The 22241-nt window shown below is 42.5% G+C and overlaps 1 protein-coding gene across 3 annotated transcripts in view; it reads left to right on the top strand.

Annotated features, from left to right (window-relative positions):
• The window catches only part of LOC149322339 (G protein-coupled receptor family C group 5 member C-like), a 30717-nt gene extending 13887 nt beyond the window's left edge, over positions 1-16830 (top strand). For all 3 annotated transcript variants that reach the window (XM_089539912.1, XM_089539905.1, XM_089539922.1), the window contains 3 exons: positions 10044-10138; positions 12455-12601; positions 13961-16830. In XM_089539912.1, the coding sequence (XP_089396038.1) occupies positions 10044-10138; positions 12455-12601; positions 13961-13993 (275 nt within the window). In that variant the 3' untranslated portion in view covers positions 13994-16830. The remainder of the gene's footprint in view (positions 1-10043; positions 10139-12454; positions 12602-13960) is intronic.
• The last annotated feature ends 5411 nt before the right edge of the window (positions 16831-22241 follow it).

Raw genomic sequence — 22241 nt, forward strand, 5'->3', positions numbered from 1 at the left:
GGGAATAATCAGGAACAACTGTCTACACTATGGTATACACCAGTCGTTCTCAGACTTTATACCCTTATGACCCCCTTTACATCTACATGCAGACATTGTCCCTCCCCCTTTGACATAGTATATGACTAAAAATAGTTTGTTTGTTTAGTGTGCGTATTTTCATTTGTACATTCATGTATATTCATTTTAACTTTGGATAAGTATATTTTAACTTTGGATGAGTAAACAACACCATCCGCATTAGAATTAAAAATAAATAAATAAATTCAGTACTTTACAACACATGTTGATTTTACATATGATTCTCACATAGCCACACTCACATAAGCCAGTGCTTACATGTATGTACACACTCTCAGTCATGCTCTTTCATTCTTTCTTTCACTCACACACATATTAATTTACTTTCTCTCACACAGTCACACAAAAACATTCATGCTCTTGTGTATATACATATGTATATATATATATAGATAGATATGTTAAAAAGAGATGAAGAGTGTGACTGTGTGCGTGCACGTGTGCATGAGAGAGAGAGAGAGAGAGAGAATTTGTATGGGAGATTATGTGTGAATGAACATATCTGAGGGAGAGTCAGAAAAAAGTGCATTACTGAATGTGTATAAGAATTAGTGTGTGACAGAAAGTTATTCACACCCCAAGAGAGATACTGAGAGTCTTTGAAAGAATGTGTGAAGGCTGTAGCATCTCATCCTGAGAACTGGGACAATGATGGGATGGGTGAGAGAAGAAGAGAAGAAGTGGTGGCTCAGGATGCCTTCCCCCCAAGAGGCCACAATCCAGTGAGCTTCCTGCTCTCCCCATCCTCCCTCAGGCAGGAGTGACTACTCCAAACATCTTCCTCACCTTTCTCTTCTCCTCCAGGACAGAAAAAGTTTGGGAAGAGGAGGAAGGTGGGGGGGAGTATCAGGGCCTCCAAATCTCGTCTCCCCCCCAATAACTTTCATGTCCTCCTGCAGTTCCTGCCCCACCATTTGAGAAACACTGGTATGCACTAATGCTGAATCCTGTTACCTGCCTGCGTCACTGTTCCCTGGCTCAATAAACTAGTAAGAAAAGCAGCCCCAAGTCATGAGAAGGGGGGAAGACATACTGTACTGTAGTATGCACATGAATGGCACTATCTCATATTGTTGTGGCATCCTTGCAGTGAAAAAACCTGTCTAATATTAGACATAGAGAGACCTGCTGTGTGTTTTACTCTGAATAATGAGACACATTTGTCCTTTGTAACTGAATTTTCCGACTTTGGCTCTGTTCTGATCAGTTTCACCTTCATTTAATTAGCTTTACTCAGAATTGGAAATGCGAGATCAAAGCAAAGCTCTTTGTAGGAACTTGGCTGCTTGGCAAATTTGGATCGGCTTTGCTAAATCTGAGCTGCTGAATGGCCTGGAATTCAAGTGTTGTAAATTTTGTGCAGAGAAGGTGTCTGACTCAAAGTCTGTACACAGAATGGAAATATAAAGACATATGACTACAGTCGTATGCACACTTACATGGAAGTAAGTTGCACTGAATTCAGTGGAACCTTTTTATGAGGAAACATGTATAGAAATGGGCTGAAACCCTATTTATTTAACTGGGCCACATTTCAGGGCTCTGCTTTCTCATGGCAACTTCCAATATCTATCTCACATCACAATACATCTTTAGCTCCTATTTTATGAACTACCTAGAGATCTTGAGTTCTTGGCTGGCACAGTAATGTAATTTTAAAAAATAGCCAACCAAAAAAGTCTATATAAATATATCAGATCATAAACCTCTACAAAATCTGACAGTAATTAAAGAATTAGTGATTACACTTAGCAATAACATTAACAACTCAGGTTACAAACTGAGGTTAATGATACGTTAAAAATATATCCAGCCAATGTAAAACCAGCATAAAATTGCAGTAACCAATATGTGACTAAGAAAAAGCAAAACAAATGCAACTTTAGAGTCTGCTTGAAGGCCTGAATTGAAAGGAGCCAAATATATTTCAGTTCAGTTACAAAAGCATGCGGCCACCATTAAAAAGACACTGTCCTTTTTGCCCACCAACCTAATTGCTTTTGCTGGAAGACACAGAAACAAGGTCTCTGAATATGACCTCAATGAGCAATTCCAAAATTAAAGAGAGAGAACATATTTACATTTTGGAAATGAAGATAGAAATCTTAGCCAAATGGGCTGTTCCCAAAATACGATGCCATGAGGGGATTGCTACTTCTCATTTAACTTAAGCAGTAGGGATAAGGAACGTGTAATGTAGCCTACTTGCTTCTAGCCAGAGCAGTCTAGTGCAGAGCAGAACAGGCGGTGAGCCCTGGAGTTACGACAACTAGGAGGGGAAAAGGAAGCTAACTATGTAAATGTGTTGATCCACTATTTAGTTCTTTTCTCTTGCCTAGAGTTGAGCTGGAGAATCTGGACCTGCGTCTTCTGCAGGGAGATGACCCAAGAAAACTTGGGCCCAGGCTCTGGCGACTCTAACTTACTCCTATGGAAAAAAGGATCTGGTAGCACCTTTAAGGCTAACTGTGTGAAAGAAGTTGTAGCATAAGCTTTAGTAGACTTGGAGGCTGTACAGGCTGCCTCTAAGGAGCAGCCTGCAGCCGCCTTCAGCCGCACTGGATCGGGGCTGCGGCAACTGCATGCTGCACCCCTGATCTGGCCTTTGCAAGGTGCAAAACAAAGCTGCCAAAAGCTACTCCTTTTTGTGGCACCACACCTTTATGGCTCTCCTTCAGCACTGCGTCGTGCGGACCTAGCCCCATAGGAGTGCTGTGATGCTGCATGCCATGTGGTGCGGCATGTGGCATCACACCGGTTTGGGTTGGAGCTGGGGCCTGCATCATATGAATGCCATGCCTCAACTCCGCCCCGAGAGGGTACACAGCCCTTTGGTCTACATCCTCAGATGCATGGAGATTCTTAGTATTACTTCTAGAGCATCACTTCCCATCCTGAAGCTCTTAGATGTATTGCTCACCAGACAGCAGGAACAATAGCTGGGGAGTATGTGAGTTGTAGTCCAGCTCTTCCGTCTTAGAGTGTGGTACCACAATATTGTTAGTATCCTTTCTGAAACGACAATTAAAATAAAATGAACTGCTCTGGCATTCTTTGTGGATAAAGAACCTATCCTCCAACTGTCCCGGCTTTGCAGGGACAGTCTCGATTAATCCTTTCATTCCAATTTTTCATCTGACTTTTAAATAGTCTAGTTTTTCTCTCTACTGCCCACTGTCCTCAGCTTACTTTAACTGCTGCAAATGTAGTTCAAAGTGTAAATATAGTTTCCTCTTAATTAGCTCAGCAGTGGTGAGAAGAGTAGAGGTGGAATTTTGCCCTTCCCAGTAGGTTCAGCCGAAGCAATGTGGTGAGACATCTCTTAACTTATCTGTTCTTTCTGATTAATAACTTTTGGTGTGTTGACCACACTTTGATGATGCTTGGCCACATATTTCCCAGTTTTCATTTGTAAAATGTTGGAGGGTTCAGAACGGTGGTTTATAAATTTTAGAAATGACCAAATTACATACGATTAATGGACTCTGAATTTGATTCATTCGTACATCTGCCATTGTAGCTCATGCAGAATCTTTCTGTGACTGTCTCTGTAGCCCTTCCAAGGGCCCATTCCCACTTGCGGAAAACTCTGCATTGGAATCTTGCTCTGCTCCACTAAGGAAAGCAATTCCAAAAGGTCCCTCATTCAGACTATGAAAAGGGACCTTGTTTAGAACTGCTTTTGTAGTTGGGAACACTTGTCGTTCCCACTGGAGGTGCCAGGGAAGGCTTTTGCAATAGAGTGCTTTTGTGATCAATTCTATTCCCCCCTCAAAAAATTTCTCGCACCTTCCTCCTCCTCCTCCTGGGTCCCCCATTGCTGGGGAAAGCCGCTACCGCTTCCCAGTGCTGGCGGGGCTTCCTTCCACCTATCCCCATTCCTTCCTTACCTTTATCCCTTCATTCCTGCTTGGCCTGCTGCTGTGCCGCCGCCACTGTTCCCGAGGCTGGAAGGCCTTCTGACGGTGCTGCTGCTCTGCTGGCCAGCATGGGGCAAGCGGCAGCAGTGCAGTAACACTGCCGGAGGGCCCGCCAGCCCCGGGAGCAGCCCTCCAGAGCAGCCCTCTGGAGGACAGAAGTGGCAGCGGCTGTCGGGGCTCGTCTCCTGGAGGACAGAGGCACGCCGGAGGCATGTCCAATGAGCCCGACTGCTGCAGCCGCTACCACCCACTGCCACAGGGAGGACGGAGGCAAGCTGTGGCGGGCAACAGAGAAGGATCCGGCCCCCGTCCTCCTGGCTTGGCTTTCTCCTTTCAACCTGGCCTCCTCCTAAGGTAGGCCTACCAGGGCAGAGTAGGGAAAGGAGGCCGGGCAGCAGAGAAGGATCCGGCTGGGATCCCGAGGAAGAGGAGGAGGAGGAGGAGGAGGAGGAGGAGAGGGCCAGCACAGAGCCTTGAAAGTCTCTGCCACCGCCACCGTCAAGCCCCTCAAAGCCACCAGCAGCCAGGTAGGCAGGCCAGCCGGCAGAGGGAGTGAAGGAGAGAAAGAGGAGGAGGGGAAAAGGTTGGTGGAGGAAGCAAATCCACCTATGGTTTCCCCTGGGATGAATCAATTTATTTTAGAATAGATCAATTCATCCCAAAAAACAACACTTTGAAAGTGGTGTCAGAAAACGTCAAGGTATTTCTGTTTGCCCCACGTTTTCCCCTTTGAAATTGATCTGATAAGGATCAGGATCAATTTCAAATGGGAACTGAAGTAATTTACTTCAATTCCTGTTGCGATTTTTTTCATAGTGGAAATGAGACCCAAATGAAGTATGGTATGTGGGCCTGTATAGAAAATGAAGGTTTTTCCCTAGGGAAAGGAGGAGACATTACTTGCACTATTCACAGTGCTGCTTACTCTCCAACTGATATTATCTCTGTTTGCTGTTGACCAGAGACTCCATATAAATCCCACGATGAATGTCATTGTGCAAAGGGATCTTGTAGCACATTTGAGACTAAATGGAAGAAAGAAACTGGTAGCATGAGCTTTAGTTGACTTGAGCATACTTCCTTGGGTGCATGTATCTGAGGAAGTAGATTGAAGTCTATGAAAGCTCATGCTACAGCTTCTTTCTTTCAGTTAGGGGCTGTGCAGACTGGCCAATAAGGCCAGCCTGGGGGTGGAGTCATGGCATGGCATCCATATGATGCATGCCCTGACATGACACTGTGCGCCACGCCACATGGTGTCAAAGTGCTTCTCTGGCTCTGCGTCCACATGACACAGTGCAAAAGGAGCACCTTAAAGCTGCGGCACCGCAGCTATCACCCTTTCCAGGGCGCAAAAAGGAGCTGCTATTTGGAAAGGCCAGATCAGGGCTGCAGCATGCAGTTGTTGCGGTACCAATCTGGCGCAGCCAGCGGCAGTTGCTGGCCACTCCTTAGGGGTGGTCTGCACAGCCTCTTAGTCTCAAAATTGCTACAAGATCCCTTTGCATACTGATTTTCCAGACTAACATGCTTATGCCTTTAAATGTCATTGTAAAACTGGCCCATTGTAAGTTTCCCATATTATCTAGAAGAGGAATATGTACTTGTAGGCATGCCTCCGCAGAGACAGTCTTGTAGATGGGTTGGTTTTCCAGGTTTTAACATTTTCTCTCCTTCTGTGCCTTTGAAGAGGTGAATACGCTGGGTATATGTGCTTTGTGTGAAGCTTTTCTTTTATTCCCCCATGGCTGCCTGCTTTTAAAGGTCCAGAAAAACAGACAGTCTCAAATATGGGAATCTCGTTTATATTGTTAAAGCAAAGGAAAATGAAAAACAATCTGGAGAATGGCAACTCAACCCTATGCACGTTTACTCAGAAGCAAGTCCCTCTGTGTTCACTCTTGGGCTCTAGTAAGTTTGTACAGGCTGTACCCTAGGTTAAATGATAGCCCATGAGAATATGTAAGAAACCTTGCTTTTGAACAATATGCTATGAGTGCTGTAGTACTGGATGCAGAAGTTCAGAACATAAGGATATAGGGACCTGATTAGACATTCTCTGCTTCCTCATCAAACAGGCCTCGGTACTTTGCTTCAAGTTTCACAAGCCTTCACAGTTCACTTTAAATGTCAAAATGAAGCAGCTTGCTTTCTCTATCTAAGAAACAACACTGGGGAGCACTTGTTGCTTACGACTGAATAGAAATTGGAAATATGCCATTCAGGTATTATGGAGAAAGCAAGTTGGAAAAATCAAGGCATTTTTGGAAGGGAAATTCCAAAGGGTTAAGAAAAGTATAAGTATGTTTAGAACAGAGAAAGAGAAGTGGCAAGAGGGATGGTTTCTCAGAAGTGAATACTAAAATCCCTGAGAAGACCTTTTGATAGGTATCAGAACAAGTGGGCATAAAGTTGGCTGTATGAGCAGACCACCTTTTGTGGTTTGACTATATTATCTGGAGTTTTGAACAGAGAATGATCAACATTTATAGCTTGGTAACTTGGGGATCTAGTCATGTGAAATAAAGATGACTGTGGGATCTTTTTTTTTCTGGCATAGTTTCACAATGCAATTTCAGATTTTCTTTCCTCTGTGTAAATCTCACCCATCAGTTTGTATGGCACAATTCCTTATACCATCCTAGTGTAAGAATGCTCTGCAGCTTCATTTCAAAGCTGCCATGAATGAAAGTATGATTTTGAAAGAGGTATAACTGCAGTCCTTCCTAGGAAGGAAATAACAGTGTGCTCAATGGGATTGTTACATAGTACTATAACAAATATCATGTTGTTCATATTCTTATGGCATTGAGCATCATCATAAAAAGCTTTTGCATGCAGTGCTACCTTTAGTTCATTACTTCATCTTTTGCAATCACAACTTTATATTATATTGAACGTTGAAGCCTTACATGGCAAGCTATGTTCCCTGCTCTGTTAATGTCTTAACTGCATCTTTTATACAGTTGGCTCGCCATGGATTTTTTATGTACGGATTCAAGCATACACGGCTGGAAAATATTCCAAAAAAGTATAAATTTCAAGTATCAAGCCTTGATTTTTCCATCTTCCATAAGAGACACCATTTTGATATGCCATTGTATTTAATGGGACTTGAGCATACACAGATTTTGTTATTCACGGCGGATCTTGGAACCAAACTCCAGCAGATAACAAGGGTCCACTGTACATCAGTCATATTATAACCATCTTGTACCATCTTGTCCTAAAAGAGAGAGGGAATCTCATGTCAATTTTTAGGGTTCCCAGCAGAAGTTCACAGTCTACTTTTACTCCAGGGAGCAGGTACAGAATCTCCAACTTGTTCCTTTTTGTTTTTTAAATCTTAATCGTCTGGGGACTTGTGTAGGCATGTCTATTGCAGTGCTGCAGGAATCCAAAATAATATTTTTATTTTTGTTACCCTTCTGTGACGAATACATCCGAGTTGCCTAGAGTGGATTACAGCACAGTTAAAGAAGCAAAAACTGGCAGTGTGAAAGTCCACTTGTTTGAGGCAGATGACAGTACACTAACTAAGATGGCTGCCATTTCTCATATACCCATATACTCACAGTTTTTTTTGTAGGGAATCTGAGTGGCTAAAAACACATGAGTGTGACTACATGGCTGGCTAGAATTTTGTGACAGGAAGCATTGCCTCTTGAGTTCCATAAACCCTGGAGGACTCTCTGATTTAAGGAAGGTCTCTGAGCACAGCTTGCTCATTAAAACCTACTTTGTCTGTAGTTGCCCACAAACAAGGCTTTGTTTTATGGCTGGCTTAAAAAATAAAGGCCCCAGCAGGCTCCTGATGTCTGCTTCACTTGAATACATTGATTAGCTGGTGCTTTCTGCTTTGCTTCCAGCAGTAAGAAGCAGCATGAAAGAAATATAGCAATCACTTCTCCTTTGTAGAGCTATCTGTGATCAGAGGTGAAGGTCCTTGCTGTCTCCTAGTGGCATATGAAACGAAGCGTAATATATAATGGAGAGGAAATCTGACAGTTTAATCAGTCATAAAAATTATCCATGAGAGAGTAAAGTTTCTTCGTGTGTATATATTTTTTAAAAAAGAGCTGAAATGGATTCCGGTCATATATATGATGGTTTCTTATCCAGTCATTTAATGTTAGCTTGCTTTTCAATTATCTCTCCTCCTAATGCTTTAACAGCAAACAACAAACAAAAATAAAACATGTGAAGCTTTTAATTACACTTTTTTTCAGTGTAAAGGAGAACGTTAAATATTGAAGTGTAAAGTGGCAGGCTGCTGTTCAAGCATCAGGAAATGGGTTAGTATACATGGGGCAGACCTGCAAGTGTCCAAACAGGAGATATTGGTCCAAAACACTGTAGAAATAATCCACTTTGAGAACGCTTTGGGCTAGGGACTCCTGGGAACTGAAGTTTATTGTGGCACCAGAGCTCTCTGACAGAGAAGGGTGAATGCCTCAAAAAACCACCGTTCACAGAATTCCCTACCATTGAGCCAGGGCAGTTAAAGCTGTCTCAGACTGGATTATTTTTGCAGTGTGTTTTGGACCATTGCTATGAATTTAAAAATCTGTCTAAGCATGATTATGTACTGAACAGCACATGTAACATGAAGGAGTACACACACATTCCTTTGGTGTATTCATGTACATCTTTATAAATATTACAGCTTTTCATTTTTTTATGTTTCTTGCATATGTTCTTCCCTTTCCCCCCTTTATTTTAAAATTGTATTATATTTGTAAAGTTCACCTTTTAAATAGGCTTTCTGAGCCTGATGTGTTTGCTTGGGAGAAGTGTACCCTGAGGCATGAAGTATTGGGGGAAACATGTCTGAGATTTCAGTCTCTCTAAAAACATCCTTCCCATACCTGACTGCCCTTAGGCCTCACATTGAAGGAAATCAGCTCAACATCCAACTCCTGGAAGGATTTGTGTGGACTTGCACCTGCAGGTACATTGATTTCTCTTTCCAACTTTGCCAGCAGCATGATTGAAGCAGACAAGCCCAGACTTTGGCCTTCACCATTTTTGGAAGGGCTCATGGGGAAGGATTTCTTTGTATACCTTAGGGTCCCTCGCATTTCTATGGGCCACATCTATCCCCACCATTCCTCATCCCTTTATCACATGTGATCATCAGTATATCTACCTGTGAAAAGTTTGCTTTCCTTCTTTAAAAAAACATTTTGTTCTTGGATGTTCACTAGACAATACAATATTTGAAGCATTTACATTACTTATGCTGTATCTTGCATTGACAAATGGAATGATACAGTTGGTGAGATAGTTAAAACAATAATGTCCAATTTAAATGGAAACATCATGCACGAGTTGGGGCATGGCGTCCATACGATGCATACCTCAACTCTGCCCCCATGGCAGCATGATGCCGCATACCACTCCACATGGCGTGCAGTGTCACAGCACTCCTTTGGCACTGCGTTTACATGGCACAGCACCAAAGGAGCTCCTTAAAGCCACTGCAGTGCGGTTATCATGCCATGGAAAGGCCAGGTCGGGGCCACGGCGTGTGGTTGCTGCGGCCCCGATCTGGGGAAAATGGAGGCAGCTGCAGTCTGCACAGCCCCAACTGTCTGTATGAGCTGAACTGTAGGCAGCTGTCAGAGATGAGCCAGATTTAAGAAGTGTTGTGTGGCTCAACCAATGCTCAAGACCAACAAGAAGTCTTTGAGAGCTTTCTGTCCAGAGGGATCCAATGGCCAGGTTGGGCAATCTTGTTCAAAAAGGTTGTGTTCAGATTAATTTTTGCCTTATTTGCTTATTTTTCCCTGAGCAGTTGCCACTTTGAGAACACCTGCTTCAAGAGGCCATGATAAGAAATAAATGTGATTTTCGCTTCATGTTGTAGCTTCATTGTACAGTTGTACACCCACTGTTCTGTCTCTGTAACAAGCCATTTGACAGAAGTTCTTTCATTCTGCAGCTTAATGTGTGCTATCTCAGATACCAGCTTTGTCTCCAAACTGTGCCCAAGGACTTGCTTTAAAATGTCATTATACTGTGGCTTTTCTCTCTTTTCAGCCAAAAAGCCTGTGTCCCCATACAGTGGATACAACGGGCAACTACTGACGAGTGTGTATCAACCCACAGAGATGGCTCTGATGCATAAAGGACCTGTAAGTGAGTGTGTGGTGCTGCTGCCCTTTCTTAACCAACTTGACTAAAACCTGGCTTTCTAAATAATTTTCTGACAAGTGATTTGCTTTGTTAGCTGGAGAAGTGGGTACCAGCCAACTGAAGACTAAGAAGCTTGACGGTTAGTTTATGCCGGCCTGCGTGTGTGTTAGGGCTGCGGTAGGGCTGAGCGTTCACATGCTCCAAAACCTTGTTCTTCACACAGGCGTGCCCTGATGACACATGGGTGGCACAGTGCCCAAACAGCGCTCTGCAGAAGCGGCATCATCATGCCTGTGGCGCTCCTTCTGGGATGCAAAAAGAACCTACTGGGAAGTGGGTTCTTTTTGGTGCTTCCGGAGGCTGCGACGTCTAGTTGCCGCAGCCTCCATCCAGGCCTCAAAGGGGCGGCGTTGAGCCATCCATCAGTAGAGGCCTTAACTTCTCTGTTAGCCAGAGGATTGAAAGCTTGCCTGAAAGGTTAAATCTTGGTTCTTTCCATACAGGAAGACACAACAGTGGCAATGATTATTCAGATGATGAAGATCTACAGTCTCATGTCAGGTCTTTTGAGTGTAGATTTCTTTCTTTCTGTCTGGGAACCAATCCGGTCCCTAGACTGTCTCTAGTGTTACTGGAGTGAAAACAGGAGAGGGCTCCTCCACTTTCAGTGTAGAAGAGAGAATTTCAGTAAGTGTTGTTTGTTACCTGGCTTCATAACAAGCAACATCTGCTGAAATTCTCTCCAGTATACAACTGCTAAAGTTACAGGATACATCTCCAGTTTTCATTTTGGTAAACCTCCCTCTTTGGACAGTATGCATAGGGAGCCCTGGTGCTGCAGTGGTTAAATGCCAGTACTGCATCCACACGGTTGTGAGTTCGATCCCAGGCAGGGATCCAAGGTCCACTCAGCCTTCCATCCTTTCATAGGTCATCAAAATGAGTACCCAGCTTGTTGGGGCAATTGGTTTACAGATTATGAAAGGGTTGTTCAACCCCCAAAGGGGTCACAACCCACAGGTTGAGAACCTCTGACTTAGAGAGTTCTGAGTTCACTGATAAACGTACATGATATATCGCTCATTTCTTTGACACCTAGTTTCCTGTTCACAGGTGTTCTAATATAATTTTGTCTTGTTTCATGGAGAAGTGATCAGTTAGAGGAGCCCTCACCTGCCTTTTGGGACCAGCAGCTCTTTAGGACTAAGTATCCTAAAGATACCAGATGCTGTCTGATTTTCAAAGATAAGCAGGGTCAGCCCTGGTTGGATGGGAGATCATCAATGAATACCAAGTGCTATAGCCTATATTTCAGAAGAAGGAACTGGCAGAACCACCTCTGAGTAATCCTTGCTTAAGAAAAAGCATTTTTTTTTCTGTGAAATTCAAGGGGTTGCCATAAATTAACAGGTGACTTCAAGGCACATATACACACATGGAACTATTTATATCTATATTAAGTTCTGGCCTGCATGGTCACGACTTCTAAACGATGTATTACTTCTCAATATGTTAACTTTAACATAACACCTGCTGTATTTCTGCTATTCTTTCAAGTTTTGATATTTTACAATGTAGAAATTAAGATGTACCTAAATGTAATGAGTTCATCCCTTCCACTAAAGGCCCCAAGTGTAAAGGAATAAATGGCTCTCTGGGCCCAAACAGACAGGCCAAAATAAAGCTGCTTCAGGTCACATTGAAGGTATGCTGTTTAAATGACACATGCTTCTTAGGAGTCCAGAAACTGTGCCAAAGCTGCGCTCCAGTTCTTAGGGCTGGAGCATGGCTTTGGCAAGGCTTTTGGCCTCTTAGGACACATGCATAAACAGCATACCTCCAAAGTGACCTGAAGCAGCTTTATTTTGGCCTATCTGTTTGGGCCCTCTGTCTGATTATGAGTAACTCTGTTCAGGCACCAAAATATATGGTTAATAGAATAATGATAACTCCTCCTCCTTGCAATGTGTCAGTCTCCTTTATGCTTGCTCTGTTCCTTTCTCTCCCATGCAGTCCACACCTCAGATCTATTGTATGAGACTCACATTTGTGCATAGTAGAAAAGATATTAAAACTGAGGAATTTAGGCATAATTTGATGAAAATATTTTAGACACCAAAATGGAAGTCTTTTTAAATAAGTTTTTTTCCTGACTGATCAACATTTTGGCTTTTGAAAAAAAAATCCCTTGTATTTGAGATATACATTGGCTAGGTGTTTTTTTTTTAACTCTCTAATCATTTGTCTCCTTTACTGACTATATTTTCAGTTCTAACTGTTTAGCTCATTTTTCATTGCTGTTGTTTTGCTTCCAGTCTGAGGGCCCATACGATGTCATCCTCCCTCGTGCCACAGCTAACAGCCAAGTGATGGGCAGTGCCAATTCCACACTGCGTGCTGAGGAGGCCTACATTTCACAGAATAAGCAAGCAATGGCCCAGAAGGATGGAAAGGGTGGACAGGTGTGTAGAGTGCTAGGCAACTGCATTTCATCTCAGACTAGTCCCAACTACTGCTACTCAAACTCGCAGCTCCTTCCCTGCCCTTATCATCATCATCGTCATCATTTAATTATATCCTCCTTTCCCCCCAAATAGGGTCTTAAAGAGGCTCACAGTTTAAAAGAATACTAGAATTAAAAACATATAAAAAAGAACATTAAAATAGAATTAAATTATCACAGTATTAAAACAAATCACACAATAAAAGAATAACATGCAATTGGAAAAAGATAAAAGCTCTTAAAAACAGTTGTTAATATATTGCAGCACCTCCTAGTGCGTTCTTCAAAAATGTTATGTTTTAAAGGCTTGGCTGAATAAAATATATACAGTGCTCCTGTGGTATACATGGGGGTGTTTAGCGCGCATTCCAGCATACGCTGGAAGCCGCGATGGAAGTGAGGGAGGCGCGTGCCGGAAGGAAACAATGGTGTGTGCTCCCACAGCGTGTGCCCTGTGTGCTGCCACCCACCTCCATGGGCACAAGCCCCATTCATTTGAATGGGGCTTGGGCATCTGCGTTTTTTCCTTTGTCCCCGTGTAAGGGAAGGGCAGACTGTACATGTGTAAACATCACAATAGGGTTGTGTTTAAGTTTGGGTCTCATCTTCAAGATATCTCATTATGTATATGCAAATATTCAAAAATCCAAAACACTTCTGGTCTCAAGTGTTTTGGATAAGGGAGACTTGACCTGTATTAGTACCCAGCTACAATGGTGGGAAGATTTCAGGTTTAGGGCTCTTTTTATGCTCTTTTTATGAGAACACAGGTCCAGCAGCTAGAGATGAATGCGTGGTGGCTGGGGAATGGAGCCAGATGCAAAATGCTAACATGTGGTGGGTGGAGCTGGAGTTAGTACATATACCCCTGCAGATATAAGCCTGCATCTGAATTACTGCAGATCAGAGATTCTTAATACCAAACTGTAAAACTATATGTCAGAACCATACCTGGTCAAAGATAACCAAAAAAGATTCACATTTTACCAGTGGGCAACACCAAGGCTGAGAGGCAAGTGATTAGTACAGATTGAACCATTGTAGAGAATTTTTTTTAATGCACAAGTTTACTAGCAATTTTTAAACTGCTGGAAGACAGAAGCCCTTGGAGATCTAATGTTAGTCAGATCCCAGCCTACTAGTGCAGTCCATTCCTGCCCTACTGAGCTCAAATCCACTCTGCAGACAGGGAACTGATCTACAGAACGTCTCTCTCTATCTCACAAGCTCTCATGCTCGCTTGCTTTTACTTTGTTGATCTGCAAAGAACTTTCCTGCTGTAAGTAACCAAATGTCTTGATATTGTCTTTTACCTCAGGCTTCATCTCCATACAGCAAGAGCAGATGGTAGAAACTTCAGCCTTGATGTCAGCAGGTCCAGTTCTTCAAGGATGGATTGCAAAATCTGCCTTTGTGAAAGAGCATCACGGTTTCAGTTTGCCTTTGGGATGACATCATGGAAGCTGAGATAATGCTTAACCCAAGTGCTTTGCTTGACTTCCTTTTCTTATGTGTAACCCAAGTGCTCTGTTTGACTTCTGCTATAGAAAATTTGGATCACTCCATTGACATGCACCATTGAGGGGGATTATTGGTATATACTTGATGGTGAGACTTCTACTCTTCTTGGATGCTTCAATCAAGCTCTCTTTAGTGCCCTCTCTCCAGTACAGCCAATCAGTTCATTAGAGCCCCCTCTTTTAACCCCACACCCTTTGATTGACCATGGTGACTCTTGCTTTTCACCTTCTCCTACAACCTTCCTTCCCCCCACCTGTGCTGCAAAATTAGGCCTTTTCTGGTAAAGTAATGATCTTGCACAAGTTACAGCCAAACCACAGTGGATAATTTGGAGTACCTTCTTTTCCACCTTGTTGCCAGATCTCACAAAGAAGTTCTTCAGAGCTGAAAGTTACATGGAGTTCCACAAGGATGCTGGTCTTGCAGAAAAAGAGACTTATCATTTAGAGAAAGACTTCTGGGACTCTAGTCTTAAGTTGTGGTCAGCTCTCCTATAGTCTTCTTCCTGCCTTTGGACCAAGCCCTGGAGTTTCACAATAACATGTTGCTCCCAGATTCTTTGTTTGTCTTCTCTGCTTATCCTACAACACAAATTAAGGCAGCAATACAGACTTTTTATGCTTGGACTTCATAATTACTCTGAATCTTATTGGAAGAAGATGATGTATGGGTGGCTTGAACTGACTTTCTGGGTAACATCTCAGAGGTCTTAGGCTGCAGTCACACTGCATAATTAATGCAGTTTGACACTGCTTTAACTGTCATAGCTCCATCGTATGGAATTCTGGGATTTGTTGTTTGTTATGGTACCAGAACTCTCCAACAGGAAAAGCTACATATCTCACAAAACTACAAATTCCAGAATTACATAGCATTGAGCTATGCCAGTTAAAGTGGTGTCAAATTGCATTATTCCTGTAGTGTAGATGCAGCTCTATATTTTCAGTTTACTGGTGTCTGATCTGATATTGTCCATTAACGTCCAAGAGGCAACAACTGATGAGTAAAGCACGGAGTAATAGATTATGTATAGTACCTGAATATTCAAATGGTATTCCCTAATTCCCATGCAGTTTAGCAATTATGGGAGATCTATGATGTTTGCTATTTGGTGAACAGCTGCTTCTGGTCAACAGGAAGCCTTTTCAGTCCCCACCCCCCTCTGTCTGTCACATCTACTTTGTCAGGTGCATGAAGTATTAGCATCAGGTTATGCATGTAGGAAACGTTCCATTTTGGATTACAGCTCCCAGAATCCTCTGGCCAGTGAACTGGGTGTGTGTGTATTTTGGGAGTTATACTCCAAAAGGTAAGTCTCCTAAACTCTGCATGTAAGTTGAGAGAGTAAAGAGAAAGAGAGGGAGTAATGCCATTACAGGTAGAATGAAGCCAGAGGCCCTGACAGGGCAAGAGACGAGGTGTATTGCAGAACTGTGCACCATGTTATCATGCTTCGCTTTTGAAAGGTGAAGCAGCTGAATTGGGATTCTTTGGCAGATGTGATTCTCTCAAAATTTGGCTCCAGAGCAACTGAGTATGGTCAGCTCAGTGCAGAAAGCTACTAGCTCTGTTTAGTGGCCTTTGTCTATTCCTTACCCATTGGAAATAGGTCACACCCACTCTGAGTCTTTTCTGCTTTTGAATGGATCTGCTATCTTTTGAACTGTGAATAGTAAAGTGACATGCAGTCATCCATTGCTGGACTGTCTAGTTCTGAACACACTTGGTAATAACAAAAACAATCCTTATCCCCCAGTCTCTGCCTTGTACCCATGTATGCATCTGCCAACTGAGGGTGGCATCTTTTGTATCTGATGAAGGGGCTCTGGCCCACAAAATATCTGCCACAGTAGATCTGTCAGTCAGATTCTTTATCATTAGCGGCACCCTGGTATCACATTTTCTAGCACTTCTATGTGCTAGTTGCTGGGCTATGTCCTGAGCATGGTCTTTATGCATCCTGCATATGCATCCTAGTGTGCTACTGTTTATCCTCCTTGCTTTGGAGAGGAAAGAGGTGGTGTTTCTCCCCAGAGTGTGGTTTTTTTCCTGTTGCAGGGCCCAAGCTGAAAAAAGTTTGAATAACAATAGTGAGGAGGCACTGCATACTCCAAGCAATGCCTTTTCAATGGTCCTCTCAAGGCCCCTGAGATTGGTGTCTTCAGTGCCTTTGGCCGATGAGCCATCCTTTTCTCTTAAACTCTCTATCTGAGCAGGCTCTATTTACAACGGGAGGGAAGGACCATTTCCTACCTGTAGAGTTTGCCCTGTGTCTTTGTGCTCAGAATATGAAGGGCCAATTTATGCTCTCCATGGCAGGTCATAAAGACTTGCATTGAATTATGATTTCTGCCCACCCTTGCTGAGAATGAAGTTCTAGATTTTGCTGTATGTATGTATGTGCACATAACATTTGGGTGAGACAGTCTTTATACAGATAATGATGTATGATATGATCTTTCTCTGTTTTTTGGTTTTTTTTTAAAATAAGGGTTGTGAGTGAATGGTAGGAAGAAAAGGAGAAGTGTGTGAGAGAGCGAGAGTGAAAGAGACTGTGTTTAATCTAAGTGTTATTTAAGTGGGGGTGGGGGAAGGAAGCGTGTTCTCTTAGGACGTGGCTTTTTTAGCCCAGAGCTATCTGACAAATTAAATCCATTTTTTCCTAAATGTCGCTGTGGATTTCTTGCTTTCCAATTTCCTTCAATGAGTTTGAAGTTGAAGAGTGGGGGATGAATGAGAAGATGACAATAAGGGTTCTGTACCACCACCTATGATCTCATGAGCTTTTTAAAGCTACAGTCCACTTCTGTGAAAGCGTATCCCATCACAAATTGAGGTACCACAAAACGCTTTGTTCTGTTTGCTGCAAAAGCGATTCTGATCCTCCGAAAAGTTCATTTTTCCCCCAGTCTCCCCCTCTTGACCATTTTCTAATTCACTAATCCACTTGGTTTATGCTATTTACATAGTTGATCTGGGAATTCAGTCCCAAGACCTCAAATTTGAGAACCTTTGCTTTAAAATACGAATCCTTTTCAAGACGAGGAATAGAATATTACAATCTTGTTTCCAGCCAGGTTGGCCTCTATGGTATAAATTAGCAATGTTGCTGTTCATGATCCTGATTTATTTGTTAAACCTTGGTTAGGTAAGCCATTGGCTACAATGTTGCCCTTCTTGCAGTGTGAAATAATATCCCAGCTGTAACTATAATTTTTGGATGAGCTTTTTTTCTCCCCTACCATCCCATTCCACTCTTCTCAGGTGATATGGCAGAAACCATTCCCCTGATTCCTGTGCAACCTGTGCTGCTGAGCTGAGCTTATTTTCTGGCACTTGAGCTCAGAAGAAATAATGCTAGCCAGAAGCTAGAAGAGATCAAGGAGAACTATCCCAGTCAACTTCCTGCCTTAAGGCAGCAAGGTAAGAAGCATGCAAGTTGTAAATTGTAACACCACATTCAACTACCAAATAAGATTTGGTGGGAGAACGCAAGCCTTCCATACAAAAGATCTCATATTCAGTCCCTGCCACCTCCAGCTAAAAGATCAGTTAATTGGTGAAAGTTGCAAGTGGTAACACCGCATTCAACTACCAAATAAGGTTTTGTGGGAGAACACAAGCTCTCCATGCAGATCTCAGATTCAATCCCTGCCACCTCCAGCTAAAAGGACCAGTTGGTGATGTAAAAGCCCTCTGCCTGAGCTGCTGCCAGCCAAAGTAAGCAATCCCAGGCTAGATAGACTAGTAGTGTGACTTGATATAAGGCAGCTTCTTATGTCCTGCATCTTTCTTGCCCACCCACCTCCTTTCCCAATGCCTACTTGGTTTCCATGTTTCAGGTTTGTAAGGCGATGTTTTGCAGCTGCTTTGGACTATGTTTCCCATAATTCCCATATAGCATAACCAGTGGCCAGGGACGGTGGGAATTGTCATCCAACCTATTTGAGAATACCAAGTTTTGTGTCTTTGCCATCCGTGGTATCTTGGTGGTTTGTGGGCTTGTGCAGTCCAAGTTTGCCCAACCATATCAGTCTTAAAGGTTGGGATGTTGGTTTCTTGCCTGTCCTATGAACTTTGTGCCCTCTTGCCCCTTCTGTTCAGGTAACCCAAGCAGAACTGGATGGCTCGCTGACATCATGGCTGACACATGGGTTTCTAGCACAGCAAATCACAACTACAACAAAAGACTTGAAATGTTAAGGTGGACAGGAATTATTCCTTGGGGCATAAATATTGATTCCATCAGGCTGTACAGTTGCTTGTTTTTTAATTTCTGCATCCCAGGATTCTAGGTATTAATGGACATATACACAAAGTGACATTCGTTTGCTTCTTATTAAATCTTCACTTATTCCCATGTTTCTGGATCACCTGCATTTTGTCACTTGACTGAAAGAGCCATTCATCTCAGAGGTCTCACCATGGCACTAAAAGCATTTTTATTTTTATTTGCATTTCCTGCAACTCTAATGCAAATACATTTATGTTTTAAGTAACCATTATGTACTGTCTCTCCTCAAAAAAGATCCTGGTAGCTAAATACTTAAAATGCACAACAACAGCAAAATCTATAAACCACGATGTGACAACTAAAACACCAAAATAGCTACAATGTGTCCTCTGTGGCAGCACTGAAATGATTCTCAGATATTCATGCCCTGCAAAGTGAGCCCAAACAGAAATGTGTTATATAGTTCACCTAAAAATAACCAGACATACACATTCATAGACAGGAAATATGAAAACAGCACTGATTTATAAAAACCAAGAATGTAACTACACTACACAGTTTAATTGCTATGGTTCCATCCTATGGGATCCTGGAAGTTGTAGTATGGTTGGGTGCTTAGATTCCTCTTCTATAGAGTTCTAATCCATTCCCCTGAACTACAATCCTAGAGGTTTCTAGAATAGATTTCTAACCACATCATCAAATGACCAACCCCAGAATTTTACAAGATTAGCCATGGCAGATAAAATGGTATCAAACTGATATCGTGTTTTGCTGGAGCATATTTACACTACACAAATTGGAAAAAAAATGTTGAAAAACATACTTTATAGTGCACTCCAGAATGTTTGTTATGCTGAATGCATTTTAGCAGGAGACGTGAAATTATCATTGTCTCTGAGGAAGCGTGGCATTATTTTAAAAAGACATCCAAAGCATCAAAGTTTTCTGAATGTTTCCTTAAGTAGGTAGGTAGACACTAAAGGTTATGACAAGGGCCAGTGGGGCAGATCTTGGTCAGATATCTTTTCCTTCCTGTCAGTTTCTCTACCATTCAGGAAATGGAAGTCTTAGCAAACTGAAGCCTAATGAATTATGTAGTACCTGAAATGCCTTGGTCTGGCTGGTGGGAATTCTGTGACCTCTCTTTCTCCTTGAGATAGGCTAGGGAGCTCTTAGCTTGCGGAAACCTGCATGTAGGGTTTCCTTATTAGCTTTAGTTACTGAGCCTCATGCTTCCTTGGACAGATCGATTGGAGATAAGTTTTCTTCCTTCACATAATAGGAATGGTCCTTTCTGCGCTACAATCAAAATGAAGTTTTGGTAATCTAGCCACACCTCTAAGCCTGAAATGATATTTCCCAAGTCAAGAAGTCATTCCCTAAGAGGCTGGTAACAGTCATAAATTCCTCCCGGTAAATTCCTGATGCTGTTCTGCATTTCTCTTGGGTCCCTTTTGGTTTGCTAGGTCTCTGCCCCGAGGCTTCTCTTGATAAGACTGCTTAACATCAGACATGCTGAGACCATTTGTGAAGTGACTTGTGTTGTCCTGGTTGTACAACAGCTTATGTGAAGACACGTGATGATAGCTTCTAGATGCTAAGATAAAAGAAGGTGAAACTGCTGATAACTGGGTGAACTGACAATTAGGGCTTGCCACTCATTTTTCCAGCCCTGATCTTTTTCTTTTAAGTCTGCTCATTACAGACAAGTAAGGCATTTCTCACTATTTGCCACTGTGCAGGGAAGGGGTGCTGGAAAAGGAGCGGAAGCAGGCAGGATATATTTGGGTGCCACTCCTAACACACCTTCCTTGCTCTACAAATTTCTATTTGAGCCACAGAAAGCCAGCAGGGTGTAGTGGTTTGAGTGTTCACCTAAGACTGAGAAAGCAGGGTTCAAATCCCTGCTTGTCAAGAAAACCCCTTGATAGAGTCACCTTGATGTTGTTGTAAGTCAGAACAACACTTCCTACAAGCCATGATAGCTAAGTGGATCTTCCATGTTCAAAAGCAATAAGCATCTGAATGCCAGATGCTGGGTACAATATGTATCTGAATATCAAATGGTGTTGGTCTCTGGTTGGAAGAGGGGTGGGTAAAGTGTGGCCCTGCAGATTTTGGACTGCAGCTCACAGCATTCCTCACCACTGGATATACTGACTAGGATTTAAGAGCGCTGCATTCCTCCAATTGGTCTGGCCTTTGTTAAACCATGGGTGTAGAAAGAGGGCCAGAGTGGTGTATTGGTTTGAGTGTTGGATTACAACTGGAGACTAGTGTTTGATTCCCCTGCTGGGCCATGAGACCCACTGGGTGACATTGGACAAGTCACATGCTCTCACCCTCAGGAGAAGGCAATGGCTAATCTCTGAACAAATCTTGCCAAGAAAAATCCATGATAGGTTTGCTTCAGTGTTGTCATGAAGTCAGAAATTAATCGAAGGTGTACAACGACAACAACAATGGGTGTAGAAACTTTGTGGAGGTTTCTGTTTGACAAAATTTAGAAAAAGTAGGGTGCTGTCCAGAAGGAGACTAGTTCTATAAGACTACAAAATAAGTAGGAAGTAGGTCTGATCTCTGTAGCACTGACCAGACCTCTTTATACAATCCAGCAACCATTCTGATCACCTGTGTGTGATCTGATTTGTAATAGTCTTTCCACTCCCAAAATGGCACCATGTCTGCTGGAAACATCCTACTTTTTAGCAGTGTTTGGAGAATTCCCCCCCCCCCCTCCCAGTCCTCAAAACATTACAAACTGCTTTCCTGCTTCTCCTGCTAAATTTTGGCATGTACAAAAAAGCTGCCATTAAAAAGAAAAGAAAACCTATTAAGTTACCTGCCCAGAAATTATTTCATTGATCCCTAAGGACTTGAGGCATGAGTTTGCATAACTAGCCAGTGCTACAAACCGTTTTGTGTTTGGTGCTAAACATTGCAGTGGTTCTTGGAGCTGCTGGAAATATTTAACCAGCTGGGCTATTGTCAGGCCAAACCCCACTTAATCATTATTTTCTAGCAGGTTGATGGCTTTGTTGCCTGAACGGTTGGCGCCTAAGGCAAAATGAAGGAAACTGGCCATCTTGAACAAACTGTACATATTTACCTTCTCATGTCCTCCTTTTTCTGAGCTGTTGCTATTCCAACAACTATTCTTCTGTCCTGCACTCATAATTTATATGTCACCATGCAATTCTCTGGGAAAGTGAGTTCAAAGACAGGCTGCTACACATTAGATCACATATATTCAGTATGATTAATCATATAGAAACTATTCATTTTGTATACAGAAACACAATTGTACACACAGAGACACTGTATCTACACTCCAGAGTTAATGCAGTTTGACACTGCTTTAACTGCCAAGGCTCATTTCTATTGAATTCTGGGATTTGTAGTTTTGTGAGGTATTTGGTCTTCTCTGTTGGAGAGCTCTGGTGCCATAACAAACTACAAATTCCGTGATTCCATAGCATGGAGCCATGACAGTTAAAATGGTGTCAAACTATTAATTGTGAAATGTGGCAGCAGCCTGAGACACAGAGATATACTGTATTCTCTTTGGCTCTATAATGCACTCATAATACAGACAAGAAAGAAGGAAATAAAGATGTGAGACTTTGTATCTTATGCATATATACCCCAGAGAGAAACTGAGCACAATTGTACACATAGTACAAACCTATATATAGTTTCTCAAACAGATACGTATACAGGAAGAGGAAGAAGACTGGGCTGGACCAGTCTCTCCCCATGAATCTCAGCTTTTAGTTAGTTATAGGGAGGGTAATCTGTAGGCTGAGAGCCCGTGTGGCATAGTGGTTTGAGTGCTGGACTA

The sequence above is a fragment of the Sceloporus occidentalis genome, unplaced genomic scaffold, assembly GCF_023333645.1.
Source record: "Sceloporus occidentalis isolate IW3139 unplaced genomic scaffold, rSceOcc1.0.p SCAF_1, whole genome shotgun sequence".
NCBI classification, from domain to species: domain Eukaryota; kingdom Metazoa; phylum Chordata; class Lepidosauria; order Squamata; family Phrynosomatidae; genus Sceloporus; species Sceloporus occidentalis.